This window comes from Tachypleus tridentatus, chromosome 1 (assembly GCF_004210375.1).
Source record: "Tachypleus tridentatus isolate NWPU-2018 chromosome 1, ASM421037v1, whole genome shotgun sequence".
Taxonomy (NCBI): Eukaryota; Metazoa; Arthropoda; class Merostomata; order Xiphosura; family Limulidae; genus Tachypleus; species Tachypleus tridentatus.
Window position 1 is genome coordinate 101,715,322 of NC_134825.1, and position 14,384 is coordinate 101,729,705.

At 34.0% G+C, this 14,384-nt stretch overlaps 1 protein-coding gene across 9 annotated transcripts in view; it reads left to right on the plus strand.

Annotated features, from left to right (window-relative positions):
* LOC143257034 (BLOC-1-related complex subunit 8-like) overlaps positions 1-13,475 on the plus strand; it is a 39,103-nt gene extending 25,628 nt beyond the window's left edge. For 8 of the 9 annotated variants that reach the window (XM_076515187.1, XM_076515142.1, XM_076515133.1 and 5 more), the window contains one exon: positions 9,836-13,475. In XM_076515187.1, the coding sequence (XP_076371302.1) occupies positions 9,836-10,088 (253 nt within the window). In that variant the 3' untranslated portion in view covers positions 10,089-13,475. Of the gene's footprint in view, positions 1-9,105; positions 9,220-9,835 lie in introns of all 9 variants that reach the window. The other variant, XR_013031667.1, reaches the window with a different exon arrangement.
* The last annotated feature ends 909 nt before the right edge of the window (positions 13,476-14,384 follow it).

Below are 14,384 nucleotides of genomic sequence, written 5' to 3' on the forward strand. Positions count from 1 at the left end.
GTCCCACCAAAATTCCAGAGAGAACCAAGAGGAAGGTTCTCAGAGAAGTTAGTAGGAACCCTCGTTTAACACGTAATGACATACAGAAACTGGTAAGGGAAACTGGAATTGAAGTAAGCACCTCTACAGTTATGAACATGTTACAATCTTCTGGGTTCAAAGCATGCCATCCTCATAGAACTCCATATTTAAAGCCTGTTCATTTAGAAGCACAATTGAGGTATGCATGAAAGCATGAAGATAAACCCTTTTCCTATTGGAAGAGTATTCTTTGGTCAGACGAGACTAAAATCGAGCTTTTCGGTCACAATGATGTTCGCAATATTTTCCATAAGAAGGGGAAACAAAATCTTTCAAAGAACACCATCCCTACAGTTAAACACAGAGGTGGCTCGATCATGCTGTGAGGTTTCTTCAGCTCTTCTGGTATAGACAGCTTTCACCGCGTCAACGGAATCATGAAAATAGAAGAGTACATGGATATATTAGGCACTTATATCAAGAATGATGCTCAGAACTTGCAGCTTGGGCGTTGTTGGATTTTCCAGCAGGACAATGACCCTAAGCACACATCCAAATATGTGAATCCTGGTTGCAGAGGAACCATATAAGCATTCTGGAGTGGCTATTGCAGTCACCCAATCTCAACCCAATTGAAAATGTTTGGCACGAGTTGAAGACCAGGGTTCATCAGCATCATCCGAATAACTTGCAAGAGTTGGAGGCCTTCTGTAAAGAAGAATGGAAGAAAATACCATTCGAGTACTGTCAAACGATCATGGAGGGCTATGAGGAGAGATTGCACTAAGTAATTCACCTGAAAGGCTAAACAACTGACCATTAAAGTAGACGTTTGAACACTTTCTGTCCCTCCTATGTTTGATTATTTGTTTATAAACAGTTTCCTTGTCGTTCAGTTTACATAAAAATTTATGTAGATGTGTGTTAGTATAATATTTATAATATACTATACTTTCATTATCCTAATTGTGATACTTTTTAAGTTATGAGAAAAAAACTACTCACGACGCAGGGGTACAAACACTTTCTGTCATTACTGTACTTCTGCCCCCCTCTCTACTTTAATATTCAATGGCCATGAAGTTGCTAATGCTCAGAACATTGCCAATACTTTTGGTGAATGTTTCTCTTATGTATCTAGCTCTTCAAGGTCATCCCCTTCCTTCCTAGCTATTAAAACACGAGTTGAACATCTGCCCCTTTCCTTTTCGACTGATTATCCCTATGACTACAGTCGCCCTCTTACACTGGTGGAACTCAAACTTGCACTTCAATACATCAGTTGGACCTGATAATATACATTAAGAAATGCTATGCCACCTTTCTCCTGCCTCTCTTACTACTCTTCTGGCTGTCTTTAACTGGACATAGCAGGAGAATGTTTTCCCTGATGCTTGGCATCAGGCTATTGTACTCCATATTCTTAAACCTGGGAAGGATACAAAGATTCCTTCGAATTACCGCCCCATTGCTTTGACGAGTTGTCTCAGTAAGACCTTGGAGAGGATGATTAATGCTTTTCTTGTTTGGTTCCTTTAATCAAACAACCTTCTCTCACCCACTCAGTGTGGATTCCAAAGACAACACTCCACAATAGACCACTTAATTTGCCTTAAAACATCAGTCAGAGAAGCCTTTTTGAAGCAACATCTTGGTTGTTGTTTTTTTTAGAGAAATCTTCTGATACAACATGGAGATATGGCATCTTGCAAGAACTTCACTCATACGGATTGCATGGCAATTTGCCACTCTTTATTAAGCATTTTTTAATGAACTGCCGATTCCAGGTCCATGTGGGCTCAACTTTCCCCTTTCTTCCCTCAAGAAAACAGTCCCAGAGCTGTGTTCTGAGTGTCACACTTTTCATTATAAAGATTAATGCCATCAGTGAACAGCTACCCCTACAGTTGCAAGTGGTCTTTTCATTGATGACTTTCACATCTCATGTCAGTCATCAAATAGGAGGTTTATTGAGCAACAGCTACAAAGTGCAATTAATCATACACTTCAGTAGACCACAGGAAATGGTTTTCAACTTTCTCTCCCTAAAACTGTTTGTGTACATTTCTGCTGCCAAAGGAGTATTCATCCAGATCCAGAACTTTGTATTGATGATGTTGTACTTCCTGTCATCCCTGAGGCAAAGTTCTTAGGTCTTATATTTAACTGTAAATTAAACTTTATTTCCCATATCAAGCAACTTTGTGTCAAATGCATAAGAGCACTGAACATCCTCCATAACCTCTGTTCTGCCTCTTCAGGAGCGGGTCAATACTCCATGCTTAAAATTTATCGTACTCTTATCCGATCCAAGCTTGACTATGGGTCTATGGTTTATGGATCTACCAGAACCTCAGCACTGAAAACGTTGGATCCTGTTCACCATCAAGAACTTCAGCTTTGTATGGAGACCTTCCATACTTCTCCAGTCCAAAGTTTGTATGTGGAGTTTCATTAACCCCCTCTTTTATATTTGCCGTTTGCAACTATCTCTTATGTATGCTTTGATCTTTACCACGGCATCTTACTTGGGTTTGTGTTTTCCATCCTCAGTGGGCCACGATTTTTTATGATCGAAGATCTGCCATTGTTCCTTTTAGCCTTCGAATCCAGGCACAATCAGAAAAATTAAATTTATCTTTGAATAGCATAGCAGTATCCACAGATCGGCCTCTTCCACCATGGCTAATTACTATCCCCAACTGTGACCTATCTTTGAGTCGTCTGAGGAAGTCAGATACTCCTGATTGGAAATATCGCTCTTTATTTGCTGAACATCTTTCAAACGATCTATCCATTCCCATATATACAGATGGTTCAATATCAGGTGACTGTAGGCTCTGCCATGGTTTGTTACAGTTTTGTTGTAGTACACAGAATCCCCTCTGCAGTGTCTGTGTTCACTGCCGAATTGTATGCTATTTCTCTTGCCCTGAATCATACTGAAACTATGCAATATATAAATTGTACTATGTATGCTGATTCAGTCAGCTGTCTGTTGGCCCTGATATCTCTCCATGTTAGTTACCATCCTATTCTTATCAATATCCAAAACAAACTGGCCCATCTCTCTCTACCATATATCTCTGTCCAGTTTTTTTAGATACCAAGTCACGTTGGTATTTGTGGGAATGAACTAGCTGACAGAGCAGGAAATTCCATCTGCTCTGGCTCTACCACTATACATGGACTTTGGTCCAGTTATCAAAACCTAACTATACACCAGTTGCAAGTCGACCTGGAGTGAGCAACAAAATAATAAGCTTTTTTAAACTAAGTCTTCTTTAGCTCTTTGGCCATCTTGTTTCTGTATAGATCGAAGGGAGGAAGTTGTTATCATGCTGTCCTTACAACCAAGAACAATGACTCTATTTTAAACAATGTTTTAAGGTAGGTTTGCTCTTGACAGTATCATAGGTGATACTGGCTGCCTCACTCATGTTTTTACATTTTTAAGAGCCATTGGTCTTTTTAACTTAATTTAAGACTATATACCGTTTTAGCATGATTTCTTTTACACGTTTTAATTTTATTTTGACCTGAACCCAGGACTGGAAAGGCCAATTTCAGGTGACTGACAGCAAGTCTGAACTTAATGTTTCAGTTTACCTGGCAGATTTTGATTTTTACATATTTTTACCTTCATTTCCATATACCATTATAGTCTACTACATCTTGTTTGGCACAGATAGCCTAGTAGCTTTTGAGCCAATAAACATGAAATACCTACCTACCTACCATATTTGCTTGATTTCCTATGTTAAACTGTAAGCCAGAACTGATTGAGGAAATTTTTTTAATTGGCTGTTTGATGGACAGGTGACCAATAGCAAAACGAGTTTTGAAGCTAAAGATATCTAAAAACTGCAGAAGTGCACAAACCCTTTAATGGTGCAATGGTGAATAATTAAAGAAGGTCAGCATAGAAATTGGATTTGAATGTTTTACCATTCCTCCTTATTTGTGTATGCTTTTTGCCCATTGCTTAGTGTAACATAAAATCAACTTTTTTATCTTATTGGATTTTATATGAGAAATCATTTAGATGTAGTTTAACTTGGACAGAGATGGGCATGATCTGATAAACATTATGATAGTATGTACGACTAAATACTTCGTATTGTTTTCTATAATTAAGTAATTTTTGTTGGAAATGAAAACTTCACAAATGTATTAAGTTACAGTTTCCAAAATTATTTTGTACTCAGATGTTACGTTATACATGAGAATGCAAAATCACTGGATGAGGGAATTTCTGTCACACAAGGAATTGCTCAACACTTGTGCACTTTTGTTTACATTTGTACTTTCAGAAAAAATAATGTATCTGCCTTTCAAAAAGCCTCAGTATCAAAAATAATTATTGGTCAGTATTTTGCTTCAGTGGAAACTCAGTATTTCATGAAATGATCACTGTGTACATAAATGGTCTAATCATTGTATTTATAAACACTAATATGTAGTATTTACATAAATATTTCATAACATGACCAGTCTGTGCAGCAAGAATCCAGTCTTACTGATAATCACAGAATCAATCGTTTAATTTTCTGTTTTTAAAAGATGTTGAGATATCATATCAAGGATAGAAATAAAATTACATTCACTTAAGGAAAAACTATCAGGAAGATTACATTCCCTCATGTAAAGATGCATATCCTCATGCATTTTTTTAAATCAATGCAATATGTTTTTTTCATTAGTCATAAATAAAGGGATATGGATAGACCATGCATTTCTGATCAGGAAAGCCATCTGTAAAGATGAAATTCCTTGGAGTTAAATTCCTCAAGAATGCGAGAATGTAATATTTCAACCCCTGAATATGTAGATGTGCACTCAACACCAGAAAAGTGCTTGGTGATCCAAATAGATATTATGTAGGAATATGTTTTTTAACCCATTACAGTTGTGACTTTCACTAGCAGTTACTTTAAACTTCTAGAAATTTCCTTTGTTATGAGGGTAAAACTTACTACATCCTGTAGGAAGTCTTTATAAAATATTGAGTATTGGTAGATGTTGTTGCCTTATGTCTTCAAAACTAAAGGATGTATTAAGTCTTTATAAAATATTGAGTATTGGTAGATGTTGTTGCCTTATGTCTTCAAAACTAAAGTCTGTTACTGATTATTAAGGAGTGTAATTTACCTGTAGTGTCATCATCAGTTCATTATTTGTTTGCATTTTTGTATATGTTGAAATGTATGTGCTTCTGATATTGTACTTCCCTCTGATCATAAAATCAGCTTTTGTCCTTCTTGTGCTGCCCACTATATGCAAACGTTTTATGTGATGCATACCATAAATCTTCCACACAGACCCTTATGAAATATTGAAATAAAAGATTCCAACATGTCTCTCATGCAAATCAATAATAAGAGAGCACCATCTTCACATCACATGGGACTCCCTCTATTCACTGTCCCCTGCCAGTTCAGCAGTAAGTCTATGGATTTACAATGCTAAAATCAGGGGTTTGATTCTTCTCTGTGGACTCAACAGATAGGACGGTGTAGCTTTGCTATAAGAAAACACACACACCCTTTATGCACCCTTATTAAACCATTACTTCTTGTTTGGCAGTGCTTGAGTCAGATATCTTTCTTTAGTTTCAGCTCTGATTTAGAGTGTTTTACATTAGTTTAACTTGCTCTTTATTTCATTTATTTTCAAGAAATTTTCACTTTCGTTTTGAATGCATTTATTTACCTGTGTTTTTCCACCTGATCTCTCACTTGCTTGTTTAAAACAATCTCAAGCATGAATTCTGAAGTGAACATTACCACTGCAGGACTGTCATCTTCATCTAATGCCATACTTCAGGCCACAAGACCTGGCAACTCATCAGGGGATGTATCTGTATTTATTTGCAGGCTAACTGAGTGTTATTTTGGACAGCCTTCATCTCCACTTGTAGCCCCTCTTCTTCCTGAGCTTTTTTATTCTGGCCATGCTTATGAGGATTTCAGTCATTTTTTCCCCTTGAATGGAGTCTGCCTTCCTACACTTTGCCTGAGAATTATGTTCAGCTCTCATTAGCATTATCAGATTTTATTTCTCAATTATGTGATGTTTTGTCTACTGCTTCTACTTCTTATGACCCAAGTTCTTCCCCTTTCAAATGATTCTGCCCCCAACTTTATTCAGTTTTTCTCTCATCCCCTGATATTTAGATTCATGCTAAGTGTGTTTCACCTCACAGTTGTGTGGTAGCATTAGTATGTCTGGTACCCATGGGCTTTGGATCAGTCCTTTCTTTATTATCATAGGGCAGACTGTCCTTACCTAGATCAACAGTTGTAGGGTTTGATTCTGTCTGTTTTAGGGAGCAGGTCCTGAATCTCCCATTCATCTAACAGGTGCCCAGTAACCCTGTCTTCATCTTACCTTTAAACTCTTACCCTGCAAATGTGGTTTCTTTGTTGTTAAGACCTTTTGGGTTGTGATGTCAAACACGATTCTGGAGTCTTTGGAACCAACAGACACTTTGGTACAACAACAGTCCACTCTTTTTCATCAGGTGGCCCAATTGGAGCAGAGCTATACACCAATTCCTGTCTTCTGACCCTCTCCTTCCCATCCTTCCATGTTCTTTCTTCTCGCACTACCACTGTTTGTTCATTTTTAACAATGACTCATGGTGTGCAAATAACAGTTCTGGTGACTAAATGGTAGGTTCAGGTTTAGTGGGAGCTCATCTGAATGCTTTCATTCATTGGTGAAACTTTATCATATACAATACCTGGGTTCAGAAGGTTTTGTTATCCCAATTTCATACTCATCTTCTCTTATCCAGCGTGCATGTTTTTTTTTCCCTCCTCCTCAGGATCCCTTTTCATGCCAGCATATTTGTGAGGTGATACTAGACCTTCCCATACAACAGAGTATCAAACATCCACCTGTTTGTAATTCCCATGAAGGAGGCCAGTCATTGACTTTTCCTTTATTAAACAGTATGTTCACACCACCCAAGTCACCCTGGAATTCTATGTTACTTTTTGATGGGCTTTTTCTCTAGATCTTTGTATCAAGATGGATGTCTCTAATGCTTATCTGCATGTTTCAATCTTGGAGCATTCTCATCTTTATCTTTGGTTTGTCCATTGAGGGATTGTGTGCCAATTTCATGTCATACCTTTTCGGCTGACTTTAGTCCCATACCTCATTTTTTTGTGTGGTGTGAAACTTTGCTCTACATCGTCATGCCCTGGAATTGCACTTTCATTTTTACGTGGACAACTGGCTTCTTCTTTCTCATTTCCAACAGAAATTGGCCTGCCATACTCATCAGATCTTTTTTGAAACTGCACAGATGGGGCTGCTTGATTAAACTGGAGTACCTCATTCGTTTGGTTGTTTTCTTCAACACTCATCTCATATGGTTCCAACCTTCTCCTCTCTGGCTTTGTTACATAGAACTGGTCTTTCAGAACACCCTGTCTTCTTCACTTTCTGCTCACAAGGTTCTATTATTTTTGGGAATGTGGTCACTTCAGTGGGTCCTCCATGACAAATGGAACCTTGCTTAGGATACTTTGGATTCTCTTATCACTCTTCCTTCCTACATTATGGACGATCTCAAATGGTGGTTGGACAAGGCTCTTATTACAGTGAGTTTCCTGCTTTCTCCTCCTTATCCAGATTTAATTCTGTTCACAGATGCATTCCTTCAAGGCTGGGGTATGTGGGTTGACCACCGAGTGGCTTTGTATCAGTTTCATATTAACATCCTTGAACGTCTTGCTCTTCAAGGATGCTTTTCACCCATTTTCTTTCCTTCTGTTTCTCATCTCTATCCTCTTCCTGATCTGGAAAGACTTGTATGTTCTTAACCGTTTTCTTTTTATTTCAAGGGTTTGGTTGGTCCAACAGTTTGGCATAGTGGCTCATATCAAGGGATAACTCAGTTAAGATATCTGTGTTTTCTTACCTTAGATTTTCTCTTTTGGGCCTTCATTTGATAGCATGTCACATACTGGCTTCCTTTAACATTGTGGCATATCATCTTTGCTGACCAGACCAGATATAACCAACCAAGGCCTTTTATTTCGGGTGTCTTTATGACACTCTCATATTGATGCATTTCCCAACTCCCTTAATAACCAGTTACTTTTGTTTTGGACCCTGTTCCCCATCCTCAAGTTTGGTTATAGCTGCTTTCAGCCAAGATTGACTGAACAAATCCCTTTATGTTTATTCAGTTATCCAATTACTTCATTGGTTGTTCTCCCTCATCCATACCACTCCATCCAAAGTCCTTCTGATTGCTCCTTACTGGCCTGCTTAACCATGGTTTCCTATCCAATCTTGTGAGCAGTTATAATTTTCCATATGCATATTGATATTTATGAGAGACATGTAGAAGGCTTGTGGTATGCATTATTAAAAAAAATTTCACCAATAGAGGGCAGCATAAAATGAGAAATGCTTATTTTGTTGGGGGGATACCTATCAGAAGGACATTTTCATTTTAGGAAATTTATAGCATCCTTCAGTGAAACTTTAACAGCTTACATTGAATGGAAAATTATACAAGCATTAGTAAGTATAATATTTGTTTGACAAAAAGTAAAACTTCTTGCACTTAGCAACATGTATCCTTCATTTCGTGTGAAATTTTTCTGTGTATGATTGAGTGTGTAAATAGATAATGATATTTAATTTTATGTTTTATCTGTTTTATTTTAAAATAGAAATTTGAAAAGGAACTAAATTACATCTGTAGGGAAGTTTTTAAGGAATTTTTTTTTCCAAAATAGTGCTTAGAAAATTATGAACTAATTTTCAGTTAGACTACACAAGTGTATAGATACATTTTATCCTTTAAAATGTTTATGCAGAAATTTCTAAAATAAATTACTGAAAATGTTTTTATTAAGAGGAAAATAAACATATAAGCCTTTGACTTCTATATTATGATATAATATACTTTTTCACTCATTTAATGTACCATTAATTTTGTTATATTCAAGTTTCATTTTTTTATATCACAATTCTCATAATTTATCATGTTTTTCACATCCTAGTAAACTTGTAAAAAGCTGTGTTTTGAAAGTTTCTTTGTTTTTTCTTTTTTGATAGAAAAAATGTATAAAACCATTTTTTTCAACGAACCTGAACTATTCATTTAAATCTTCAAACAACTATACTCCAGATAGGACTTTTGAGAAGAGAATAAAATTCTATTCTTTAATGGTAAATAAAATCTGTAAGAAAAGCCTTATAAATTGTTTAGAATTGGTAAGAATCGTTTAGAAAAACATAAATCTCTTTTGGATTGAATAATATTGGAGTTGTGAGTGGTGAGGTTGAGTTGTTTACTAAAGAATTAGGCAGAAAAATTGATAAACATTATATTTTCATGTTACTGCTTATTTGCTTCTTAAACATAATTGTGAAGTCTGTGGCTTTGTTGTTATTATTTTATTTAATTATCATGTTTGGGGTGTTTACCATTGTTTTATATGCTGTGTATATGACAATCAACTAATTATGATTGTGTTAATCTTATTTCAAAACATACACAGGACAAATTGCTCCAGTTCATTTTACTGTAATGTTAAAAATAAACAAGTTTACCATATTACCATATTCAACTGGATCAGCAATAACTGAGATTTTTGGGGCATATTTCTTGGTTGTGGCACATAACATGAATCACATTTACTTAAGTATTGCAGCATTTCCATACAACTTTTAAGTATTTGCAATATATGTTTTTTAATGTCAGCTTGTATAATATAAAATAATTTGTATTCTATTTTCTAAAACACTCCTGGTATATATTTATAATATCTTGTGTTACTTGCAGTGCTGTAAATTCCATGCATGGAAGTCTGCAACATTTTCAGAATACTTTTGAGCTTTTGAGAAACTGTATGTTTATGAAACAACAGCTCAATTTCAAAGAATCTAGTGGTACAGAAAAGAAAACATTAAAAGTCCAGCATTTCTCAGGATCTTTTGACCACAACTCTTCAGTTCTCCCAAACCTTCCTACTGGGTTAACCTACTCTGCTTCTGCTGATGATCCTTGTCAGAAACCACAAGTTTCTCAACATTAGTGAAGATCATCTTCAACACCATCATCTGCCCAGTAACCTTTGGAAATCATTTATCATCCATTCTCTCCCTGCAATCAACCACTGATAGTAAAGATCAGCAAGTATAGATGCCTTTTTGACAAAGAAATGGTGAAGTTTGTGTTGACTGAAACTGACTTACAATGTCATATAAACACTATGAATAACTTTTGTGTGATAAGGTAAACACATTTGATATGATTACCATTTTGTAAATTGGAACCTCTGCCTTCAATAATAGTCTAAAAAAATATTCAAACAAAGTTTCTTATGTGTTTCTTCTTTGAACACTTAAATATTTTTCTCTAAATAAACTTGGAAGAATTTGGTGGTAGGATTAATCCTGCAGTATGTTTAATAAGGTTTTATTGTACACATTTATGTAAAACTGCTGTGTGTACACAAACTTGTGCATAATTATCATTCTTTAAACTGAGATGTATTTGAAATAGTTTCACAATATATTCCTTCATAATTTGATACACTTAACTTTCTGTATGTGGTTTCAATTTACTATAGAGCAATTTTAAGTGTTGGATAATAGTTTACTTTATGGTAATATTGAGTGCTTGGATAATAATTTAATGCTTTTAACTTTGTTATTCGTTTTACTTTGACTTATGGCAACATTACTTTTAAAAAATTTACTTGCACAATAATTAGGCCACAGGATTATTTTTGCTGCTTATTATATCTCTGAAGAAAACTTCTCACCATATTTGTAAGAATATTTGTATTATTTCCATGCAACTAGTTAATAATTTTGATACTTTGAATAAAACTGAGTAAAGGATGTAAGCATTTTTCTAATTCACTCTCAAGTTAAAATAACTCAACATGCATGTTTGAAAGTAAACTACATTTTTGAAATTTAAATGTGAAAATGGTATATACCATTTGAGGGTTATATAGTTAGGCATTTACAGTAAGTCTTGTGATGATTAGATGCAAATTAAAATTAAAAATTATTTGTTGTACTGAGTGTGGAAATAGAAAAATAAGCTCAGAAATGTAATGAATCAGAAGTATGAACTCTACTTAAAACTTTTGAAATGTAATGAATCAGAAGTATGAACTCTACTTAAAACTTTTGAAATGTAATGAATCAGAAGTATGAACTCTACTTAAAACTTTTGAAATGTAATGAATCAGAAGTATGAACTCTACTTAAAACTTTTGAAATGTAATGAATCAGAAGTATGAACTCTACTTAAAACTTTTGAAATGTAATGAATCAGAAGTATGAACTCTACTTAAAACTTTTGAAATGTAATGAATCAGAAGTATGAACTCTACTTAAAACTTTTGAAATGTAATGAATCAGAAGTATGAACTCTACTTAAAACTTTTGAAATGTAATGAATAGTATGAACTCTACTTAAAACTTTTGAAATGTAATGAATCAGAAGTATGAACTCTACTTAAAACTTTTGAAATGTAATGAATCAGAAGTATGAACTCTACTTAAAACTTTTGCATTTAAAATTCTAATTTATACAAAGAACATTCTACATCTTGAATAAATCATTGATAATAAACCAAGAATATGATATCTTGAGGATGGGTAATACTCAGTTTACCTAAACTGATATAAGGACTATACAATTTAAAAATATATATATAAAGTTAACAGATTCATTGATGGGAAATATAGTATGATGTTAACTGACATTGTTTCTAGGCTACCACTACTAAAATTGATCTGGTAATTAAAACTGGGAAGTTTCCTCCAGAATGAAGCAAGAATATAGATTGATGTGAACAGATAGTAACCATAAAGTTCCAGTAGACATGATGTATGTGTATGCATAAAATACCCTGAAGAAAAATTTATATTGGGAATATGCTTCATGTGAACTTAGACTTGTTTCAAGTATTCTGTGACAAAATACCTGTGCATTGCACCATAATTACATCATCATAGATTGAACTTCCTGTAACAACAAAGATCAATGCAAAAGATAAGAAAGACAAAAAACTTTTAAGTGCAACACAACAAAATCTAGAAAAATAAACAGTTCAAGCCAAATGTAATTTGTCTTTATATTCTTTGGAAATATGTTGATTGGATAATATCCAACTGCTTCAGAAGAGACTTTCCTTTTTTCTTTTTCACACTCTAACAGTCAGACATAACATGATCAGATTTTTTTACAAAAATGGCAGACAGGCCTTAATGATTTTGATGAAATTTTATTCTGATCATCTCAAGATATCGAACAAAAGGAGCTGAATTTGTTAGAAAAATCCTCAATTTTAGTGGATTGAACAGGTACAGATTTTTCCTGAGCAGGCAGAAATTTCTTTTTTTAAAAAAAGTGCTTTTATGTGTTAAAGTGTAATCATTGGAAAAAGCAGCTGCTTCCTCTAGTGTTTCAGCTTTCTTTTCATCCAAGTAAATTTTTGTCATCACTTATACAGCATTTAAAATCCTCAATTAGATATAATTGTCTTGGTTTGTCAAAACTGTTTCCAATATGCATAGAATTACAATATCGAATAAAATAAACCTCTTTTTCTTTTGTAAGCAAATTCCATATAAGAATGACTATTTTGCTTACAATAGCCTCAAAACTAGGTGATTAACCTCTAGTACTAACTATTATGTTTTAAGGATATCTTCTTTAGCCTTATCATAATTTATGCAGTCTTTTAGAGAGAGAGCAGCATAAGCTTCTTGTTCTTTAACAGTCAAAACACTTTGTAATAATAATGACCATTTTTCAGTGGGCTATTCCACGGTTTGAGCAAGCTTCTCAAAATGTTGGAAGTACTTGTCAACTTCATTTTCATTAAATGGTAGGGTTTTAATATATCATTTGAGTTCAAAGTTGTCATTTTGCCTTGATCAATCAGAGTTAAGTCTAATTATCATTTCTTTTTCTGCTTTAATACAGACTTGTTCTTTCTGGTCTTCATTATGGACTTGTTTGGCTTCGAGATGTTTACTTTTCTTTCTGCTTTGATATGAGCTTGCTTTTTTCTGCATCATTACAGGCTTGCTCTTTATGAGTTTCTATGCAGGCTTTTTCAAGCTTAATTTGTTTGAGTTTCAGTTGGATTTCTAACTTATTTTTATCACTCAACTCTAATTGGCTAGTGGAGATACCAGAGTATTCCCTTAATACTTCCTCAACAACAAATCATCATCAACTAATATTCCAACAATATGTTTTTAGTTCATTTTTTCCTCATTGAGTTTTTTAACTTCTAATTCTAAGATTTTGTCAATTTTGAGCAATTTAATTTTGTTATATTTTTCTGGTTGTTCAAGGGAGGGTGATTCAAGAAAACCTTGCTATTTAGACATTACCCAATCTTGTTAGCAGTGATAAATATAAATTGAATAAAAATATGAATTTTATCTCAGATGAGTCTCCTATATTATATTATATATTTCAATTTCAAATAGCCAGGAATGTTAATTTTAATTTAGAAGTGAATTTAATTTCAATATATATCAAATGTATGATATTTGCTACATGACTGGTATGCACAATTTTCTTTCTTAACACAAATATGTTTTAATGCACACAAAACATAATACAATTTATAATAATGGTTATTACTAACACTTATTACAAATAATTATTTATGTACAAACATTTTATAAACTCACTAACAATATTCAGTCTTCTATCTGGTCTGGAACGAAATATTTTGTCAACCATTCAGTTCCACAAGGCACGAATAGTTTTATGTTGATACACAGATATCCTTCACTTGATAGGAAGGCTAGCTAGCTCTATACTTTTTTTGGCCCAACATGGTTTACAAGCTCACTTTTTTACTGAGGAAGATGTATAATATTCTCATAGAAAAACTAACTTTTGAAGTTAACTTTCTGAAGTTGATATAATATATAATGTTCGAAATCTGTAAAAGTTCTTGGACAAATCCTAAAGTTTTCCAATTAATAAGTGTTAATCACAATTATAGCTTCCAAGGCTTAAAGTATACTGACTGTACCTGACCAATAATATTCTGTTCTGTCTCTAGGCATGTCAGTTTATATAGTTTAAGATGAGATTCTCAAATGATCAACCATATTGAAAGGCACACTGCCGTTTTTGTAAAACAAATATTGTTGATTCTTGCTCTTAAGGATCTTCCACAAATTTAGAGAACAGGCAGGACTTGTGCAATACAAATCCAACAATAAATGCTAAATGCATCAAACTGAAACAAACATAGATATTAAATGTAAAACAAGAAATCTGTTACTTTAGAAAATAAATGTCATTATGTATCCAATTTATGGTACTTGACAAAGGCATT